This window comes from Lynx rufus, unplaced genomic scaffold (assembly GCF_022079265.1).
Source record: "Lynx rufus isolate CCGP_SWC_20201006 ecotype Redwood Valley unplaced genomic scaffold, mLynRuf1.p SCAF_1, whole genome shotgun sequence".
Taxonomy (NCBI): Eukaryota; Metazoa; Chordata; class Mammalia; order Carnivora; family Felidae; genus Lynx; species Lynx rufus.
The window spans coordinates 48,443,458-48,466,101 of record NW_025814823.1 but is presented as its reverse complement, the minus strand read 5'-3'; the positions used below and the strand labels follow the sequence as shown (position 1 = coordinate 48,466,101).

The window sequence follows — 22,644 nt, the reverse complement described above, 5'->3', positions numbered from 1 at the left end:
AGGAATGAACTGTATTCATTTACTAAGAGGTGATTATGGGGCATTTTGCAATAAGCATACCTACAAGAGATCATTTATAAATAAGATCTTTTTTTTCTTTTGTTCATTTGTAATCAGGAATGTGCTTTTTTAATGACTGGATTATTCTCATCTGCCTACAGAGTACATCCGTCCCCAGTATCAAGGGTCCGGGGAAATCGAATGAATAATCAGAAGTTTGCTTGGTGAGTATATATCTAAGTTATGAAAATTGGCGAGTCTTATAGGAAGTTTCAGTAGGGCTATGTTAAAACAGAAGAGAATTTTTTCCGCTTCTCTGTAAAGAATACATTTCTGCCAACTGAACCAGAGTCTCCTTTTCCTTTGCAAAGTTCTAAATAAAAGCGATAAAGTTCCTTCTCAGCCAAAACTCACCAAAACCGGAGTGCAACATTTTTCTCGTAACAGATATGGTATATTTTCTAGGATTATTAACTGTTACATTTTTAAAGAATGTTTCCCTTTTTTGGAAGATATTGTAAGCTTTTTAGTGACGTATAGGCAACAACTCCGATTTTTCTCAGGTACCAACTTTCAGTTCTTATAAAGATTTTCATAGTAAGTTCATCTATTATATTAATTTTGATGATTGCTATTTAGATGATTTTTTTCCCTGATCTTAGACATAAATATCTAGGGATTTTGTTTTAAATTTAGGGCGTATGAAGACCTTTTTGTCTTCTTTGTCTTTCTTTTCTCTTTCTCTCTCTTTTTTTTTTTTTTGTCTTAAAAGAATATACATTTATTCTCTTAAAGTTTCAGAGGTCAGAAATCCAAAAGGAGTTTAATGGGGCTAAGTAAGGTGTCAGGTGGGTTGATTCCTTTTGGAGGCTTTAGGGGACAATCCATTCCTGGTGTTTTCTGTCATCCAGAGGCCATTCTCATTCCTTGACTTATGGCCCCACATCACATGGCTTTCTCCACCTGCTTCCCATGCCACCACATTGTCTCCTTCCTTTCTGTAGTCAAATCTCTTTGTGCCTTCCTTTTACAAAGACACTTGTGATTGCTTCTCACGCCCACCTAGATAGCCTAGAATAATCTTCCTATCTCAAGATCCTTAATCACATGTACAGAATTCACTCTTCCATGGACGGTAACATTCATGAGGTCCAGGGATTAAGACATGGATCGAAGATCTTCTTTCACTGAATAGTTCTTGAAAAAAATAAAGATAAATGGAACTTAGAGGAAATGACCTAAAAAGTTATTTCAGTCACAAAACTTCAATTACTAATTCTTTAAAGAAGTAATTTAAAGTGTTTCACAAACGTTTCATGTGAAACAAAAAATTAATGTACTTTGTTTACATGACTCCATTCCACAAAATTAACCTTTCTACACATCGTGTAGCTTCAAAAAAGGAAAGAAAAAAATAAAAAATTGATCCGTGTACTGTATTACTTCAAAAGTCTGTGGAAATTCACAGATCTCCACTTTTACTTCATTGGATTGTGCTTAGAATGGGATTGTGAATAAAAACTTTTTTCTAAGTATGGGAAGATGATTACCAAAGATTGAGCTTCCAAATTAATTTTGTTCCTAAGTCAGGATTATTTTTAGACACAAAATAATGATTCTTTGAATTTGAATAGTGCGTAATCAGCTCACCTCCCTTCCCCCATTAAATCTAATTAACGCTCACAATAGCCTGGTGATGTTGTTAAATATTGTGCTTTTCTTTTTCATGGAGGGGGAAATAGAGCACAGGGAACATGTGGTCTAAAAGCTGGGGCATCCTCATGGTCTCTCTCAGTCACTAAAGCATACTGTCCCCTGTCAAACCTGGAAAGCTGAGCGAATAATGATGCCGATGCCCATTACATAAAAGGAAAGGGAGAGAGCACGTTCTTTCTTGACCGCACAGAACTGATACTCCTTCTCAGTACAAGGCGTACTGTACTAAAGGAACTTTACAACAGACAGTACGAGATGCTCCAGTGAGCAATGTGAGCTAATGGGTAGAGTACAACATGGATAGTTACCACATCCACGTTCTAACAACTGATTTCTCAGTGGCTAAGTGGCGATCGCTGAGTAAATAACAAATAGTCTTTCCTTCACTCTTCCTTTCTGAACTATTGGAGTAATGGTAATTCGTTCCTACATAATTCATAGCACGTTATTTGGTGAGTAAATTTAAACCACTTTTATCTCCAGAGAAGTAATCCATGAAAAACAAAAAGGATTTTTACTACTAGCCTTGAGAAAATTCAACTTTTATTTATTCAGCAGCATTTATTTACAGTCCCTGGAACTATGAAAAGCACTAGATTAGAAAGATAAATAAAACCTGGTTTCTGTCCTCAAGGAGCTCACTCTCTTGCAGGTGAGGGGTGTGTGTGTGTGTGTGTGTGTGTGTGACATATATATGATAGATCGAGAATTAGTAGGAAAAGCAGAGGGTTGAGTTACTGCTTTCATATATATTGAAATTCATATACAAGGACCTGGAGATATTTCTAAATTAACTATAGTAGGAGCATACGTGGATTTAAAATATGTGCTTTATTTGGTCACGAGTTAGTTAAAATCCCCATTATATATAGTACCTTGAATTTTCCTTAAGTAAATGCTGTGAGGCTGGTAGATGGAAATAAATCACCTAGTTAGGAAGAAGCCCAGGGAATCACCCAGTGTCTACATCTAGCAGTGATAAACACTTCCTATTTCTTTGTGAAAGATTGGCTCTGGAAATTCAGAAAGTTAAAATACTCACGCTAGCAATGGAGATAAAGGGAAAGTGACTGTTGATCTTCCCCGAATAGAAGTTTGGGATACTTAATAGAATTATGAGGTATATACAACACTAGCTTGGCTCTGGCTTGAGTTAGATCTGCAAACACCGTATGTGAGTGATGTTGGGTGATGTTGTGAAGTTGGATTAGCAAATGCTCCAATCAGTTAAAAAATATTGTTCATTAGAAAAGCAATTAAGCCTCACTAAAACATGAAAAGGCTTGAACTTATAAACTATGCACAGGAAATGCATGACAATTGGTACGCTGTAAATGCTAGGGGCTGTGGTTGAGCTATGAAACCAGTGTTTATTATTGAGTGAAGATGGTTTAAAATTTTAAGTAGTGTTTTCCTTTGCATAATGTTAGTCTGTGAGGACGCATCCACTGACCTCATTCCTGTGGCAGCATTTCTTCTCTCTGGAACTGAAGAAATGTGTGGAAAGAAAAGAACGTCTGTTCAAGGCAAACAAACCTGCTGGAATGGAAAGAGGATGTGGTAACAAATGTAGGTATCCAGGGAGGAGATGAAAGCACCAGGATGTAAGGGGTGCAATGACAGATGTTAGGATGGAGCCAGGTTTGCTGTAGCTGTCTGCTGACCTCCAGGGATTAAAGAGTGATGGCAGTAAGAACTTCATGACAGGTATGTTCGCACCCCGGTGAAGAACATGAGATCAGTGTACAACTCATTTAATATTCACTTAATCAAAGGTAGCAGTCCAACCAGACATAAACTCTGTCCATCAGAACGGCTCTCCCCTCGTTGCAACTCCACTATAGGAATATTTGTGGATTCCAGGATTGATGAAGCATTTGAGGTTCAGCATGTGAATTTCATTCTGTATTTCATGTGCATATCCCTTCTCTTTCCCTCTTTCCTCATTGACACTAAGTAGAGGTAATCATACCTTCCTTTGTCCAGTAACTATGAAAATCTTTTTTAGGGCGTTTGCTACTCTCTTGTAGGTAATAATGCCAGGAAAAAAAATATTTTGCTCCACTGCGGGGAAAGGAGGCAAGCTTTGTTAAGAGAATTCAATGTGCAGAGAGACTTGTTCTTTACAGATTTTTTGGGGGTAAAGGTGGTATATTCTGGTATCAAATGCACAGAGTGGCTGTTTCCATGTCATCTTCCAGTTGTTTTATACTCAGAGATATGATAGAGATCTGGAATCTGTGTTTGGTATGTATGTGTAGGTTGGAACAGGACAGGGAGGGGTTTGGTGGGGAATATCTCTGAGCTAAACACCGGAGTTGATATACAGCTCCAGAAATTCCCAGGATCAGCTTGAGTAGCCCAAAGGGATATGTATGGATACATGCCCATTTTTATCTTTTTACCCTTTCTTCCCTCCTCTTCACTTCACCCTCTATCCTGCTGCATTCCTGAAATTATAGGGGACTTGGGTATATATCGTTCTTTGGTGATTGTTGTAATGATAGTTATGCTTGGTACCCAAACATGCATCCAGGGCTCTTAATGCAAGAGTAGCTGTGAGCATTACATAATAGAGATTTTATGGGCTATTTATATAATGACAGAAAATAAAGTATTAACAGGAATTATCATCAGTATAATAGAAGTAATTTGCTCTAACCAGTTGGATGCTGTCACCACCCGTCTCAATTATGGTTTATTTCTTACCAACATGTCTGAGATGTTATGTAGCTGTATACACAAAGAAGTCCCAGTTTTAATAGTGTATGCAAATTATGACACATTCTGAGTGTGAATCACATTTCACATTTGGATATGAGAAAGTTCTGTGTCACAAATTCTTGTGGAGAGCAGAAAGAACCTTTTCACACTGTGATGCTTTATTATTGGCTGTATAGTGCTACAATGAGCTCAAATATTTAAATGCCTCCAGTTGCAAATTTTAGATGTGATTCCACAGAATCTTCCTGAAGGCTATAACTAGTATGTACCTTTTTCATAAAAGTAAGAGCACTTCTTGTTTAAACCTTTTGCCTTAATAGTTAGTGGAAGACACTGAAGTTGTTGATACTGGAAACCTCTCAGAAAGCTGACGCAGAAACCTCTCAGAAAGCTCCCCTTTAGGGAGGGACAGAGCATTTCCAAATATAGTAGTTATCAGTTTCAGAGTTGAAGGAAATGTAAGCAAGTTTATTTCAGCTTCTCACTTTCCACATGTAGAAATGGAGGCCCAAAGACAGCAAGGTAACATGTCAGACGTGGGCATAAACCCAGGTTTCTTCAAACCTGTCCAGTCGTCTTTCTGCTACATAGCAGTTGCTACCTATGGGTACAGCAAGAGAAATGCTAATGATTAAGTAAGATAGATAGCTAATTCATCACTAATTAATAAGCAGGAAGCTTTTGGGAAGTTCCCATGATGTTGGTATGATGCCTGGAAAGAAGGGGGACATTGGAGAGGCCCTCATGAAGACAGTGCTGCCCACTCTATGTGGCAGTTACTTTGCCAAAGTGTTTACGCAGCATCTCGTGGATCCTTGCATGCTAATTATTTATAGATAATATTGATTATGTTACATTAATTACTGGAGCATTCCACTGTTTTGCTTCTTGACTGACAGAGCAAAAATTGTGGTAATATGTATGAACATGAATATGTGTAAATTTTAGTTCCCAGAATGCCTTCCTGGCCTCGTGGGTTTTTTAATCCATACATGTTGGCAAATAAGTGACAGCAGGTTGCCTGTAGATTTAATTTGGAAGCATACTGTCTCCAGTGTTTGATAACAGATTCGGAAAATGGGCCATAGTTCATGTAATTGTGAACCAGTTTGCAAGTTCTCTGTATTCATACTGAATTGCAATGAAAAGAGTGCCTCCAGGGTGTTGCTACATTTTAATTCCCTCCAAATTCACATCTTTTTGTATTTCATAATCCAGTCTCAGCTGTTAAGTTCTTTAATTACTTCTACCCCCTCGTCATAGCTTGGTGACGATTATGTATACTTCAAACCTGTGTACCATCTTTCAGATTGACCTTATTAAAGACCTTTGTCTAATTTTCCTGAATTCTCCATTACCCAGAATTTCCACAAAAACCTCACGATAAAAGTGTTTCACATTCCTGTCAGTATCAGCTGAGTTTTGTCTCTCATATTGCTTCAGTCACAATAAAGATGGTTTGGGAAAAAAAAAATTAAAGAAGGTTATTTTCTGCAATTATTTCCTTAATTATAGAAGAATTTGGCTAGAAGATCATGCTGGGCCACAAAGGTCACCACTTCTGAGACATTTTTCTATTTAAAGTCCATGGGCATTTTGTTTTTACCAACGTGCTGCTCAGAAGCACATGAGTGTCTTACTGAAAACCTGATAGAAGACCTTGTAGGGCCTGTCATTATACTCTTTGTTGATTCTAGCATCTTCTCAGCTAGGTGTGACCCTATCATGTAATAAAATGTCTCCATTAACTAATTTTTAAAAATTTTTTTTAAAGATTTCTTTTAAGTCATCTCTACTCCAACATGGGGCTTGAACTCATGACTCTGAGATCAAGAATCACATGCTCTTCCAACTTAGCCAGCCAGGTGCTCTTACTAATTAATTTTAGCATGGCCAAGAGATATTACTTCAGTATTCAAATGGACTTGTTTGGAAAATCCAAAATTTGTGGAGTCTGAACAACTAATTCTAAATAGCACATGGGTCACAGAAGAAAGCTCAAGGGAAATTTAAAAATATTAAGTCAATGAAAGTAAGAGCACAACTTACCAAAATTTGTGAAATGCATCAAAAGCAATGTTTAAAAGGGAATTTATAGCATCAAGGTATCTATTAGAAAAGAAGAAAGATCTGAAATCAATAATCTAGGCTTCCATATTAGGAAACCAGAGGAAACTAAATCCAAAGTAAACAAAAAAAACACAAAAAAACAAAAACAAAAAAAAAACAGGTTGTAATTCTGGGATTGATAACATTTTCCATGTGATTACTTTTTTAGGTTGGTTTTATATACTTAAGGATATTTAAAATTATGCAATCTGAAATCATGAGTTACTTTGGGAAAGCTACTTGAACCATAGCTTTTAAAGAGTTTTAAATTGCACAGTGTGCATTATTCTCTATCGCATTCTCCTCCCTGTTAAACTTGTTCTTGCGTAGAACTTTAAAATAATGGTTGTGTGGTAAGGAAACATGAGGAATAGGGAACGTAGGGAGTCGTTAATGAATAATGCAGAATAAAGCCATCCCAGTATGAAAAAACTATGCATCTCTGAAAGTACCAGCACAAGGCATGTTATAATTAATACATAAAATTAAAATGAACACTTTTTTTTAAGGTTTATTTAATTTATTTTGAAAGACAGTGAACAAGCAGGGGAGGAACAGAGAGAGAGAATCCCAAGCAGGCTCCGTGCTGTCAGTGCAGAGCCCCACACAGGGCTTGATCCCACAAACGGGTAAGATCACAACCTGAGCGGAAATCAAGAGTTGGACTCAACCGACTGAGCCACCCAGGTGCCCCAAAAGGTCTTTCTTTGTTTTAACTTTAAAATTGCTAATTCACTGCCCGTGTATATACAGAGAAATCACCGTATCTTAGAGATGCATTTATTTTTAGTCCCTCATAGTATTTTCCAGTGAATATATTTGGAGTAAAAAATTGATTAATCATAGTTGTCTTCTAAATATATATTTGAAAGATAAAATGACTAATATTGGGTCCCAATCAAAAATCCTAATGTGTTTCCTTGAGTATGCTGGAAATACTACTGAGGCTAATATATCATAAGGGGATTTCTTTGTGAGAATGCAGGATGTGACCGTAGTTTTATTCTGATTTTCATTTATCATGGAAATTTGCAAAGTCATCTTTCTAGCCATGGAGATTTCTTCATCTGCTCGTGGACAGTGAACTAGCAATTTTGTTTAGTTAAGTATATTCTCAGCTTACTTTAATTTTTCTCAACGACCACTAGATTTTCATAAAGTTTCCTGGTAACTTCCTTAAAACTAGCTATTTATTACATTTCTTTCTTAGTACAGCACTAGGTTTTCTAAGGTAGGATCAGTATCTTAATTAATATATTTCTTTTAATCAGTTTCAAGAGAGCAGTAGATGGTATGTGACGTATTTATCCAAAAATTAAAACCTACCAGTGTCGCAAAGGCTTTTAGTCACAGCTGCTCCATATAAGCCCACAGCTGAGCAGTAGCTGGAGGGCCCCAGACGCTGCTGGAACCAGCTGTCTGCTTGTAACCATTTGCCTCTGCTGCACCTTCATTCGGTTGAATCTCCTTTATCAGGTGAGGTTCTTTTGTCAGAAGCAGTGGAAGCTGACGGAGTCTGGCCAACTTGAGCAAAAGGTAATTTTGTAGACAAGGACATGAGGTGGGTTACGAAGTCAAAGGAGAAACAGCAGAGCTGGGCCTCGGGAAACACAGGAAGCAGGACAGCACCTGGGGTCTCGGAGCAGGATGTAATAAGCAGGTGCAGGCTTAGAGTGACTTAGCTCCGGCTCCTTGATGTCACCTCCTCAAAACCACAACAGAGCGAGGCAGAGTCTGATCGGCCTCAGGCTGGCTCAGGTGCCCAGCCCTTGGCCGGGGGAAGAAGGGGGCCTTGGTTACCAAGTCCATCATGATTCGGTGAACTAGAAGCTGCCGTTAAAGGCACTTAATGAACTTTAAATGTTATGACTTGGCACCCAGCTCTTCTTAGGTTTTGGACAATGAAGATGATCCACAATTAGTCACTAAAAGCAGTGGCTTGTTTTAGGTCTTATTGGCGATTATTGAACTGGGCGAATCATAACAATGTTCAGTCAAACTAGACTCCATTTACCTTAAAACTTTTAATTTTTTATTCTAATCCCCCCAAGCCATCTATTTCCTCAGAAAGCCTACTTTGAATCCCATATATAAAAAGGTAGTGTTTAAAACCAAACACACATAGTCACTGTGTTAAGATACAGAGAATAGAGGAACCCCCTGTGAAAGGAGGAAAGCTTACATCTACAGCTTGAGTTCTGGTATAAATTTGTCACTCAGCCTAAATTACTCTTTATACTTTTTCCACTTAAGCATTTCTTTTTTTTTTTCTTTCTTAATTTTTAAAGTTTATTTACATGTTTTGAGAGACACAGAGACAGCATGAGTGGGGGCGGGGCAGAGAGAATGGGAGAGCGAGAGAGAGAGGGAATGAGAATGAATCCCAGTCAGGCTCCTCACTGTCAGCGCAGAGCTCGATGTGGGGCCCCAACTCACGAAGCCGTGAGATCATGACCTGAGCTGAAACTGAGAGTCGGACGCTTAACCGACTGAGCCACCGAGGCACCCCTGCACTCAGTATTTCTAATTAAGTGAATGAATGAATGGTATCTGACCCAAACTTTTCAGATTAGGTCTTGGGAAGAGTGCAAAAGAAGTAATACTCGTTAGTATCACCTTGGATGAAAGTGTTTCGTAAACCCTAGGTATTAGCGCACAGTCCGCCGTCAACTTTACATAAAAGGAATCTTTCCTACCACCTGGGTGATTCTCTGACACACCCAGCATTTGTTCTACCCTCAAAGAAAGCTGTAGTTGAACTCAGCTCTCTTTAGTCCCTCTTAAACTGTAACCATTTAGAATCCTAGGGTGTCTGAGTTGCCCAGTCAGTTAAGCATCCAGCTCTTGATTTTGGCTCAGGCTGTGATCCCAAGGTTGTGGGATTGAGTCCCACTTTGGCTCTGTACTGAGCATGGAGCCTGCTTAAGATTCTCTATCTCCCTCTGCCCCTCTCCTGCTTGCACATGTGCACACACACGTGTGCTCTCTCTCAAAAAAAAAAAAAAAAAAAAGATTTTACAACCCTGAGCAGGTAAATTTATGTGGGTAGGACTGTGGTTCAATGCATTAGATAAATATGTACTCCAGAAAGCCCACATACTACATCTAAGCAGAAATGGTAGCTTTTTAGGATAAAGATGGAACTTCGGTTTCTGGGAAGGCCAAATAAACAGAAAGGTAATTCTCTGTATGTTACCAATTTTGTGTGATCACTGAATCTTCTCCTCATCCTGTGATATATTTGGAATGCCCTCATAAATGGACGTCTCAGGTTACATCCTTCAGAAAAGCAGTTATTTAAAAATCACCCATAACATTAAATTAGCATTATGGTAAAATTGAAATCTCTCCAGTTCCATCAATTTGCTCATTCCTCTACTCATTGCCTTTTTTCCTCAGAGGACCGTAAAGAAAAACATTGCTTTCCTTAGAGTTTGCGGTTGATAGATATGGAGAAAGAAAATCGCTTTCTATTATTTTTTCACTTTAGACCTGAATTATTTTGTACTCTTTGAAGAACCCTGTAGCTTAACGGCAAGAATGGACTGATTTCTTGCAGGGAAAGTAGCTTACAGTAATCTTCCCCAAAGTTTACAGGCTGTGAAGTATTTATTTGGGAAAGAGAAGGAAGTGTGGAATTACAGTGGAGGTAGGAAACAAAGGCCAAAGGCGACCACGTTGAGAACAGCAGGAGGTTGCTGCCACCTAGAGGTAGGAGTTGATAAATTCTGAGCCTGCTGTAAACACTCAAAAGGATCTGAGGTAGGCGTTGATGTAATAGTATCATAAAACTGAAATGCAGCCAGTGTGTTCAGTCTCTACATCTAAATGGGACTGGGCTCATTCTGTCTCCTTCCCTGTTGGTAGTGTGCCAATACTCCCTATGAAATACTGCTGACCCTCGTGGGTTTTTCTACTTTTGTGGACAGTAACCTTGTTTTCGATCATAAAAACTTACGTTAAATCATCAGAAGTCCTCCTCCCATACAATAAAAGCTCAATTATTTGAAGGTCACGATTACCCTGGCTAATAGATAATGTGTTTCCCATAATCCACACCCCATCTCTTTCATATACTACACCAGGAGGATACATTCCCTCTGAATTGTGTGGCTGATGTTCTCCTGTCTCTCAGGGAAGCGTGGGTAGGAGAGACACTTTTGAGAGGAGAGCGGAGAGTCCCTGGGATACCATTCAGAGGAAGGGACCCTGAGACTTAACCCTAAGTTAAGCTAAAACCTAAAACGGTCACAGCACCAGCCTCAAGAATAATATGCCGTTTGGCTCCTTTTCATCTTGGTTTTATTAGGAACTGACTGTACATAGCAATGACATTTTTTTTTCATTGTATTGTGAAGACATTTTTACCAGAAGAGCACCCCTCATAAAGAAGCCTCCACAGCCACAAATGTTGTGCTGTCGCATTTGGCTTGTGATTCTCTCTTTTGAGGACTGTCATAGTGCACAGCCCCAGGGGGCACTACTCACATGGTCATCTGTGTGAAGGGTGCCTTCTGTCGGACTAAAGAAACACAAAACCAGGGGCGCCTGGGTGGCTCAGTTGGTTAAACCTCCCACTTCGGCTCAGGCCATGATCTCGCGGGCCGTGAGCTCGAGCCCTGCGTCGGGCTCTGTGCTGACAGCTCAGAGCCTGGAGCCTGTTTCAGATTCTGTGTCTCCCTCTCTCTGACCCTCCCCCGTTCATGCTCTGTCTCTCTCTGTCTCAAAAATAAATAAACGTTAAAAAAAAAAAAAAAAAGAAACACAGAACTGGCTTGGAAAGGTGAGAAAATATGAAAAGAACGTGTGTGAGTTTACGCGTCTGCCCCTCTCTCTGCTCCTGAATAGGAGACTTGATTGAATGTGGTTGATGATTGTGATGATGGTTTTCAGGGGGGAAAGGGCTTCAAAAAATACCAGAACGTACTGGCAATACCTTCTAGAAAATGAGGATGGCAATCAGTGCTCCTTGTTTATTTTAAATCCTACTGCTGCCTTAGAACACATTAACTGAATCTGTTCTTTCTCTTAGCCTGTATTTGATTTTCAGTTGCAATTTAAATATTTACATTCTCTGTCACTTTTACAAACCTGAACACTTTTGAAATTGCCAGAAAAAATTTTTTTAACTCAACAGCATCATCACTTTTCCAGAATATGTGTGCTCATGCATCGGTTCCCTCATTCCATAAAATTACGGCACCCACAATGATCTGGCCACTTGTCGGCACTCTGGGGATGGTGTATTTAAAAAGACAAACAGGTCCTCTGCCTTCCCAGAGCTCAGCGTCTGGTACGGTGAGGCAGACAACTAACAAATGTTTGGTAGCGATGAGTACACCGATGAAAAGCGTAACCGGGATATGAGTGGAGATGACTGGAATGCCATCCGACAGGCGTGGGCACAAAGAAGCCTCTTGAAAGGAGTTGACACAGAAGCTGGGAGCTGGATGGGAAGGAGCCAGCTGCGTGAGGATCTGGGGGAAATTATTCCAGGTGCTAGAAACAAGGGCCCAGGGATGGGAACAAAACTGGAACATTCGAGGAACATTAAAAAGTGAGTAGGGGGTGGGTGTGACAAGATAAGGCCGGAGAGGTTGGCTGGACAGAAGCACACAGTCTACAGTCTGTGGGTGTCACAGGAGCCGCGGAAGGAGAATGAAGTGATCAGGTACATATTTTTAAGGCTCACTCTGGCCGCTCTGTTGGAGAAAGGATTAGAAGAGTAGAAGCAGGGGAATGAGGAAAGGGGCTGGACCAGTGGTTGAGGAGAAAGAGGATGATGGTTTAGGGTGGTGTCGGTGGAGAGAAGTGGTGTCAGTGGCACCTAGTTTTTGTCTGAACAAGTTGTGGTTATTGCCCAGAGCATAGAGGAGAAGGCAAGTCTATAGATACAGATTGGGCAGCACTGGCATATGAATGGTATTGACCGACGGTGTGTGCACATCTCTCTTTGATGGTGAGGGACAGAAAAGGTTTTGAGATGAAGAAAATCTGGAGGTAAAAATTTTTGGCAAAATACAGGCCGGTGGCTCTAAAGTACAGTGCTTGAGCCACAGATACCCACAGGTAAGTCAGACAGAAGCTGTAGTAGCACCCGTAAGGCATGTGTCCTCGTGGTGCATGTTAGTCCATTTTTAGTCCATTTTTAGTCCATTTTTTTAGTCCATTTTAGTCCATTTTTTTGCCCCACCTCTGCATGTGTCAACTGCCCATCGTAAAATGACACCTGCACCATTATTTTTCCAGCCCAGGGCTGCTTGTAGACATCCAGCCCCAGCTAAACAAATAGGTCTTAAATACAGGAAGGCATCTTTTTGCCAAACACCAAGTCCCCTGACTTCTGAAGACCAGCACTGGAGAAGAGTCTATTTGTTCATATTTTCCAAGCCCAATCTTCTTCCTACTTCCCATCCAAACCGGAACCCTGAGATTAACCCTTACTCTGTCAAAACCAGCACCATTTGATTACCCAATCTAGCATTCTTCCACCTAAATATCTCTTGGCAATGTTGGCTCTTCTTTCCACATGCCCTCATCATCTCTTGCCTGAAATACTAACCTACACTCCTGACTGGTCTCTTTGGATTCAGACTCCTTCAGCTCCCACCCATATCCGATCTTTGCCATGCCTGCAGAGATGCCTGTAAAATGCAAAGGGCATTGCTCCTCTCTTTACAGTTCTGCCAGACCTGGCCATTGTTTACAAGCCCAAAGCCCTTAGCACAGCTCATGAGACCCTTTGCAAGACGACTCTGTTACTGCTTTCCCACCTCCACGGACCCCGCGTTCCAGCCACGCCGAATGTATGTTTTCCAAAGTACACTGTTCACTAAGAAAACCATTCTGAAAGACTCAGCTTAAGAATGCTCTCCAGTGCAAAATCTTCCCTACAATCCCCATTCTATCAGCCTCTTTCTCTCTGATCATACACCACCGTATGAACCAAATTTTCACCTTCATCATGATTTATGGTCATCATTTTTTTTGCCTGTGTCTGCGAATCAGCACAGCATAGCACATGTCACATTGGGCTAGGGCATATATACTTATCGATGAAATGAATCCTCTTTCAACATCCCCATCTTGTTGTGGTGGGAAAACAGGCCCGGTTTTCGGCTTCATTTGCACAGCGAATTTAACCTATAGGATCAGAACTTTGGTCTCTGGACTTTGGTGGTTTCCCCTTCACTTTTTCATGGCTGTTTCCCACCCCTTATTCAGTATTTGAAGACGAGTAGAAATATTCAGATCCCGAGGACAACAAGAATTTTTTTTCATGTTAGCAACATCTTTAAACATTGGCTACATCATTTCTACCCTTTCTCTGCTTCTAACTATTATATTTGACAAAATGTTTAAAGGATAATGGTAGAACACTGACCTGAATTTCCGAGATTTGGGACCTGTTCTGTCACTCTCTAATTATGTGATCTGGGGCAAGATTGAGTCCCTCATGCCTGTTCTTGTCTATATATTTCACAAGAATGATATGAAAATAAATGGAGGAGATTATGTAGGAAAGTTCTTTATGCTCTACAAGGCAAGATGTTACAAAATGCCTCAGTGGTATTATTTTCACTCTTCACTTTCTTCTTAAATGTAGCCTCCTTTACTGATGCTTTAAAAATGTATATTTGATGGCTTTCCTTTTCTCTTATTTCCACAAACCATATAGTATTCTATGGGATTAGGGTTCCAATTCTTACCTCCACCTGACTTTTCCATATGCCCTTCCCTCTGATCCACTCAATTCTGAATTTAATTATCAGGCTACATTAACACCCTGTCTCTTTGCTTTCTTGCTGCCTAGCAGTTCTTCATGGCTGAGTGAAAAGAGCTTGATTAATAAAAGCTTGCCCTTTTATATTTCCTTGTAATTAGTCCTATAAAAAAGGGTCACCTCCTGGATGGGCTTTGTGTGGGCAATTTTGTTTTAATTCTTTGTCCTTTGGATGTGCTAATTCGATGGCTTTTTTTGTTTCTTGTGTGTGTATTGATGGATTTGAAAACCAGTCTTCTAGTTTTTATCACCATGCTTTCCAAGACACAAGTACCCACAAACATCACAACTCTGGAAATAAGATTTGGAACAAAATTTAAATGCGGGTCTGTGGTTTGACAGCATTAAGGCATATGACATTCTCAGATGAACAGAGAATAAATATCTTTTTCTCTTTAATCTGTTGGTTGACTCAGCGGGTACTGAATTTTAAGTGGCACTGTGCAAAGTGTCAATCCATGTTGGTGTAAAAAGTTAAATCATTTACTTTCTAAGCACTAAGGAGCTGGACCTCACCATGAGCATAGCAGCCATGGGCCCATGGGCCCAAAGCACACATCGGAAAGCACCTCCTGATGAAAATAAGGGAAGATCATTTACTTTATAGGAAATGTCCATCAAAGCAAATCTAGTGGTGTAATTGGCCACAGAGGGAGATGTGGCCTCTGAAGTACTCAATGTAGATTTCTGTTCTCCAGTAATTTTTTAAGGCCTTTAAAACTGACCCGGGGTGAATAAGTATTAAAAAACAAGTCTGAGGAACTCCATGGAAAAGCAGAAGCTTGGGGATCAGGGGACGCTAGTTCAAATTCTGTCTGCTACATTTATTGGCTGTTTGGCTTAAGGGAATCATCAAACTCCTCATCACCATTTTCCTCTGAGGTACAATACAACAAAAATATCTCTTTCTCAAAACTCAGCAGATTGAAATTTAAATGTGTTAATTCAGGTTAAAGGTCTGGACGGGGAAGGATCATGTATGTCAGCCATTATTTTTATTAAAATGCCAACTCTCTAATTAGCCATGTCCTCAAGGACAATCATCCAAGTGTCATTTGTGTCTGACTTTGCCCCGTGTGGGTTCTGTGCCACCTGATGACAGAGGGAACCAGATATGGAATTAGAAAGGGGCGCTGAAATCAATAATTTGCTCCTAGGCATGCCTGGTTATATTGCTGGTAAATAATTCATCCTCTGGTGGGAGAGGGAGGTCTCCAAAGTGATTCTCCACAAACTCCTCATTTTTAGTACTTCTCTCCAAAGGGAAACACTGAAGTCTGATTTCCTCTGGAAATGGACAGTGTACTTTGGTAGAGTCACCTTTCAAGATATTTTACATTTTGAAGCTTTTTATAGTTCCATGCAGTTGCATGCATATTGTTTCGTTTATTCCTCATAATGAAAACGTCCTTCTCCACAATGTAAGCCTCCCCGCCCCAGTTTTTGCATTGATCACTTCCTCTTCTGGGTCCCCATCAAGCAATTCTGTCACAATCCTTGAGTGTGTGTGTGTGTGTGTGTGTGCGTGCGTGTGCGCGCGCGCACACGCGCGCATGTGCACACAGCTTTCTCTTTTAGGTTCTAAATCCTCAGTACTTTGCAAAAGGCCTGGCCCATACATAGTAGGCACTCAGGAAATGTGTGAAGAAGGAAGACTAAAAGGGATGGGACATAGTTTTAAACTGAAGTGCTCAAATTCTTGTGGAATATTTTCTGGAATGTTCTGGAATATTTTAAGAGTTTTTCCAAATTTGCTCGATTAAAATAATCTGTATTTGGAAGTCTGACATATTTCGAGCACCTACTCTGGGCCAAGCACTATACTGAGACTGGGAGCATAAAGGTACCCCAGAGGGGCTTCTGTCTTTAGGTGAAGAGTTCAAACTCGGGAATGAATTAGCAGTGAAGTTGCTGCTGTGTGTTGTTGGTCTTTTTTAGAGAGACTGTCACCTCTTTGTCACAGGTAGGGCTCTCTGTGCTTCACCAGTTTAACATTTAGATATTGCCTCATGTGTTGGCCTTCAGAGTTAACATCACTGGCGATAATGGAATTCATGAGTAGAAGTTATTTGCATTTTCACTTTTAATTTATAAGTCTTAAAAACATGTGTCTGTCTCTATTACTTTTACCCCTTCAGTGCTTCTCCTAGTGTGGTTTACCATGTATATAAGTTGAAAAATAACTGAACTAATGGGATCCCTTCATCATTTGCCCATGTGCATACACACACTTTTAATTGTGGTCATGCAGTGTTTTTGTTTGTTGTTTTCATCTGTGGATTGTTACCAACCTGATGCTACTCCACTGTGAAGTGTCACTAGGATGCGTATTTCTCTTTGGGTTTAGAGACCCATTTTGAAGGTGTCAGACATTCAACAACAACCTTTTACGTGGTATAGGCAGCATGTACTATGGGCTTAGTAGGATATTGCTTTCCTTGAAGTGTAGAAATGATGCATCATTTATCACAGGACCACTCGTGTTTTCCCCTGTTGTTGATTCAGTTGTGTAGTGATATGCCCTTGACTTGTGTGCTTTCAAACTGTTGGGTATCTTGAAAATAGCATTGAGTGAAATCAGAATCACGGTGCTGTTCTTGCTCGTCATTGTCTGAAGCAGTGCCTTGCGCTTGCAAGTTGGTGCTTATCGATACATCTGGACCCTGTGATTCTAGAAATTCTAGATGTGCAGCACAATACAAGTGTTGGCAAAGAAGCATTTTCTTTTTGTCTTTGCACTTGGTAATTTGACTTAGTATATGAAATATAGTAATTTTCACACATGCTTTCACACACTATGAAAGCAGTCATTGTCACAATCTGGGTTTAATATAATAATTACATTTAATCATTTAATATTGATAAATGTGAGTGATTGTAGTTATATTGGTTAGAGTATATCCTTCAGCCTTAATTCCAGTTGGCCTAAATATCACATGATGTAGTACACTGGAGGAGGAAAGCCAGAACCTACGGCATGGCTGTTGACAGAGCCCCATTCATGATGAGCTCTTTTATAACTGCTTGATTCCTTACTCACAACTGGGTAGGAGTAGGGTCACCTGTTTCCTACAAGAAACATATCATTTAAACGAATGTGCATTTGCAATATGCATTCTCTATTCCCTTATGTCCCCAGGGGTCAAAGAGCACATGTACAAAAATAATTCCATATTGTAGTTGATTTATGATAATGAGTGATGTTTTTAAAATGAATACAAATGCAGTAACCCCAACATCTCTTAAGGAATAAATGAATAAGTTGTTTCTTCTAATCCATAAATAATTGCTATAATTGTAGGTACTCATAAAAATGACTGATTATATTAGCAGGCCTTGGTCCAGAGGATGTAGCTGGCTAAAGCTAGCAGTCTGTACCTCTGGGGTGCAAATGTCATGTCAGGATTTAACACCAGGATGCATACATATCAGCATTCTTCATTTCTGAAGAATTAGCCTTCCTTGAAGGTAAACTCTCAACCGGTGACACTCAGAAATAACAAGCTCAAATATGAAAGTGGAGGACGCACAAACATTCACCTGTGTGTGTAGATCTATATCTGTATTTGTATCTGTATCTCACACTGTAGTTTTATTTCATAATATCCTGATATAAATTTTGCAAGTGATGACCACCCTGGTGTCATGCTAGCCATAGGCAGCATGTGCTGCTCTCCTTTCCTTTCTTACATGGTTCTTCCATGCTTGCGCACCTGCTCCTGTAGCAGATCCCCCTCTGTTCCCCCCTCTGGAGTGGCTCACCAGTGCAGCCACCACCCCTCCCCATACCAGACAAGCTCCTGAGTAGCTGAGCCAGCCTCCAGGATGTCTACTACCCAGATCCGTGCCACCTGTTCTCCACTCCTACCACGCATTTGCCAAGAAGGGTTTTATAAACACCTGTCTTGAAAAGACCCCTACTAGAAGGGGCATGCATCTATCCCTTTAAAATCCTATTGCAGCCATTCTTTTGCGGGAAATTCACAACCAACCTTTGGGACATTAACATCAGGCATTACTGACCCCATTTTGTCAGTGATGGAATTAAGCATCCAAAATAGAGATTTGGTGATTTCATGCTATGTCACGAAGCCACTGTGCAATAGAGCTGGCACATGTAGATCTTCTCATTCCAAATTTAGCCCTGGATGACCTAACCTATGCTGCCCAAAGTCGGAACTGAATTACTATTTCTGTAAGGAAAATTTAAAAGCAGACAAACTGCTCTATTTTATTTCAGTACAAAGATGCCTTAGATCTTGGCATTTGGGTTTTTTTGTTTTGTTTCATTTTTTGTTTTTTGTTTTGTTTTGTTTTTTTGAAGTAAGGAAGCATATTTGTAGATGGAGGAAAGAGGAGTTTCCAGATAAACATGAGAGGTCACAAAGATTCTTGATACTGCTTTTCAAAACCTTTTAAAAGTATAGATTGATTTTCCCTCTGGAATGCTTGAAATACAATTCTGCCTCAAGGAACTAGTGACTTAGAAGAACTCTCAGTGCACTTTCTAGTCATGAATTCTCTCCTTTTCTTGAACACCACAACCTTCTTAGAAACCACCTTGGTTTTTCTCATTAGCGCAGCAGGACCTTAGGGAAAAAAAAGTGATTATTATGAACTTAACAGTGGTTCTAAAGCAAGCTGTTACCAAAATGATTTTTTAAATGTGCTTCTCGGGGCTCCTAGGTGGCTCAGTTGGTTGAGTGTCCGACTCTTGATTTCATCTCAGGTCATGATCCCAGGGTCATGGAACTGAGCCCAGCATCAGGCTCTGCACTGAATGCGGAGCCTGCTTGAGATTCATTCTCTCTCTCTCTCTCTGCCCCTCTGCCCCTCCCCTCGACTTGTGCATGTGTACATTCTCTCTTTCAAAATAAATAAAATAAAATGTACTTCTAAGATCAGCTTTTTCCAAACACACATGAGTGCACATAAATTATGCATACAACATAATATCACACCATATCTTTTGGTAGGTTTTTTAGAAGCCATTTCAAAAGAAGTTTCCATGTAACTTTAATCAAATGAGAAAATGTTTCTCCTGGTACTTTTTTCCCCTCTTAATTTCTAAATACAATATTTAAATTGTTAAAGAATTATGTAGTAAGTCCTTAGGCAAAGCTAAATTCTCTGGTGCTTTCAGGATCTGAAAACAGTAATCTATTTTATAGAAGATAGCACTGATCAGACAACAGAATTTAAGACTCTACCTAAAAAAGAGCCGATCCTGAGGGAAGTCCTGGTAAACCCTTTCTGCCAGTATTCTGCAAGAGTAATAGTAACACCTGGCACAGGCAGTTTGTAATTCAGAGATGAATAGGCCTCTTCGAAGTAGCTCATCTTCTAAGCTCAGACTTTGGAAATAAAATGCAGCTGGAGCCGAAGAAAGAGGAATCTGCTGTCATATAAGGGTAATGTCCTCAGTCCATTGGAAATGTAACCTGCTACTTCCCGCCTTCTGTCTGGGGATTTTTCTCATTCGTAAGTGGAGAAACTAATAGAACAATATGGGCTTTTCTTGTATAAGAGAACAAAAGAGCAGAGAAGGGATGAGACTGAAGACTGACTCTTTTTTCCGTAGTCCGGAGAATGTGACTAAACTGTGGCTCTCCCTGACTTAATAAGAAGGTGATGTGAAAGAACTAAGAAACAATCACTTCTTTGAGCAGTTGGGGAGCTGAGCCACATCAGGTCCCTCACAGGAATAGCTGACTATTGTCTTTTCTGGCTGAAATGTCTCCTTAAAGGAAATATTAGATTGTAATACTGAGCTCTCATTCAGAAGTAAATGCTCTGCCATTTCATATCCTCAATGCTAAGAGAATTGATGTTAATTACTAACATTCTGTTTGACTTTATTCATTTTAAGGTCATGACTAAGCTTTATTTTACTCATCTGTAAAATGGGAATGATAATGTTCTCATCTTAGAGTGTTGGAAGAACTAAATAAGATGACACATGTCAAAGATTTAGCAAAGTATCTGGCAAACGTTAAGTTGCTCCATAAATGTTAGCTGCTGTTAGCTATTATGATTTGAATATCAAAAAGTTCAGAGAATGGAAAATTACTGTTTGTCATGCTCTAAGTAGAGAATGAAATCTGTATATGCTCTATCTTTTGAACTCAGATTTGACTGGAGTAAAGTTAGCAAGTAATTTCAGAGATTTGGTTCAGTTCTTAAAATGTTCTGCTTTTCCAAGTGAAAAATTGTGCATGTTCCACAGAATGCCTTAAGTATTCAGGAATCTTCCCCAAGTCTAATGCTGATAGCAAGACTAGGAAATAATAAGCACTGTCCTTTGCCTCTATCACTTTTTTTTTTTTTTGCTTTATCTTTAAATACTCAGCATTTTATTAAATTGACTCTTTTGGTTCTGCTCAACACCAGAAAGCAAAAGAATTGTGGGTGGGTTGAGCTTGAAACCCACTATATCAATAGGCTTTGCAACCTCTTTTAAAAGGTCAATGTAAGTGGCTATAGGAACATGAAGTTTCTTGTCACTGGTTTATGTGTATTACATGTGTAACAGTGCGTTTCTCATGGCTGAATCGCTAGAGTTTAGTGCTGTGCTCAGCCATAGTAGGTGTTCAGTAAATGCTTGTGAAATACTAAATAAGTAACAAATCTCATGATGACCTCTTCTTCCAGAAATCTGTAAAAACTAAACCTTACAGGGGTGCCTGGGTGGCTCAGTGGGTTAGCGTCCAACTTTGGCTCAGGTCATGATCTTGCAGTTTGTGGGTTCGAGCCCCACGCCAGGCTCTGTGCTGACAGCTCAGAGCCTGGAGCCTGCTTCAGATTCTGTGTCTCCCTCTCTCTCTGCCCCTCCCCTGCTCCCACTCTGTCTCTGTCTCTCTCTCTCAAAAGTAAATAAACATTAAAAAATTTTTTCTTTAAATCTAAACCTTACTTAGGAATACTTAAAGAGATCAGAGTGGTGCTTTGTTAGTATAAATTTACTTTCCAAAAAATAAATTTAGATTTCTAATTTATTGTTTTAAAATAAAATTTATTGTTTTAAAGTCTAATTTATTGTTTTACACTGAGAGTAATGAAGCTATTGATAAATGAATGAAATTTATAATTGGAGGTCAAAGATGAGAGTTATAGTCTTGTTTTATTAGCCTTACATACTTGAAATTGAAATAATCCAAAATAATAACCCTGAGGCTCTGAAAGTTCCACGGTATACGGCTTAAGAGAGCTACCATGGAGTTAAGAGGGGATGTGTTGTTGGCCTAAGAATCATAAGAATAACTGTGATCCAGTGGGATGCTGTGAGAAGTCTTTACTGTTATTCTTTGTAAATCTGAAAGCAAGGTTCTTGTCCTGCAAGGAAACCGGGGCTTAAGGCTGTGAAACCGCAGTTCTATCTGACCAACCCAGAGCTTTTGTGGGTCTTCGGAGCATTGATGGTACAACGCATCTGAGGGCCAGCCTTGCAAGCTGCTAATTGCACTTTGGGTTTTCTCTCCTATAAGCTTCTCTCTGTTCCGAGGAAGCATTGTCAGGATGAATTGGAACATTACAAACAAGTAAAAGATCTTTAGAGGAAGTTTAACTTCTCAGAGGAAAGATGCTGTGGCAATGGAAGGAGTTATTATAAACTTGAAAACAAATGAGATATGTAAAAATGTTGTTAACACTTGAGACTGTGTCCCATTTTACGCCTTATGTTTTGCCTTTGCTCCTGGAATTTTTAGGCCTGTCTCACGGATGTGTAAATCGCATTAGCACTGGGGAGGATTTCGTACATAAGTTGTACTGTCTGTCAGAGCAGATTGCTCTGCTGTTTTTCCTGCATTTTCCTAAAAGTCTGCCCACACATGGATATGCTACAGAGGCTCTCACGCTCAGACATATGCTAGAGCACAAAATGCTTTCCCCTCAGGACTCATAGAGGGTGTTTCAAGAATGCTTTCCCTAACTCCTGCTCCTTGAGACAAAAGAACATTTGGCAAAGAAAGTCCAACTGGTTGCTTTGAAACAGTAAATCAGGAATTGAACTCACTTAATAGAACTAGAGGGTGCATGACACGATGAGTTCGAAATCATCTTCCATGCTAAGGCTGAAACAGGTGTGCCTTGCAACTCTCAAAGGTAGGAAAGTTTTGTTACTTTGAGAGCATGCACACAGGTCACAGGTTCATGGTCATGCAGCCTACCAAATTGCATAATTCTAGAAGTGCTGGGCCCCTGTAGCTCACCAGACCAGCTCTGGACTGTCCATTCCTGTGCATCGTAGCAATTTTTACCTGCCTCAGAAAGTAATGTGTTTCTGCTAAAAGGAAAAAAGTATTATTTGACCC

At 39.8% G+C, this 22,644-nt stretch overlaps 1 protein-coding gene across 1 annotated transcript in view; it reads left to right on the top strand.

Moving 5' to 3' along the window:
• The window catches only part of KLF12 (KLF transcription factor 12), a 432,660-nt gene that overhangs the window by 370,408 nt on the left and 39,608 nt on the right, over window positions 1-22,644 (top strand). Inside the window, exon 7 of the mRNA XM_047080662.1 lies at window positions 162-224. Within this exon, the coding sequence (XP_046936618.1) occupies window positions 162-224 (63 nt within the window). The remainder of the gene's footprint in view (window positions 1-161; window positions 225-22,644) is intronic.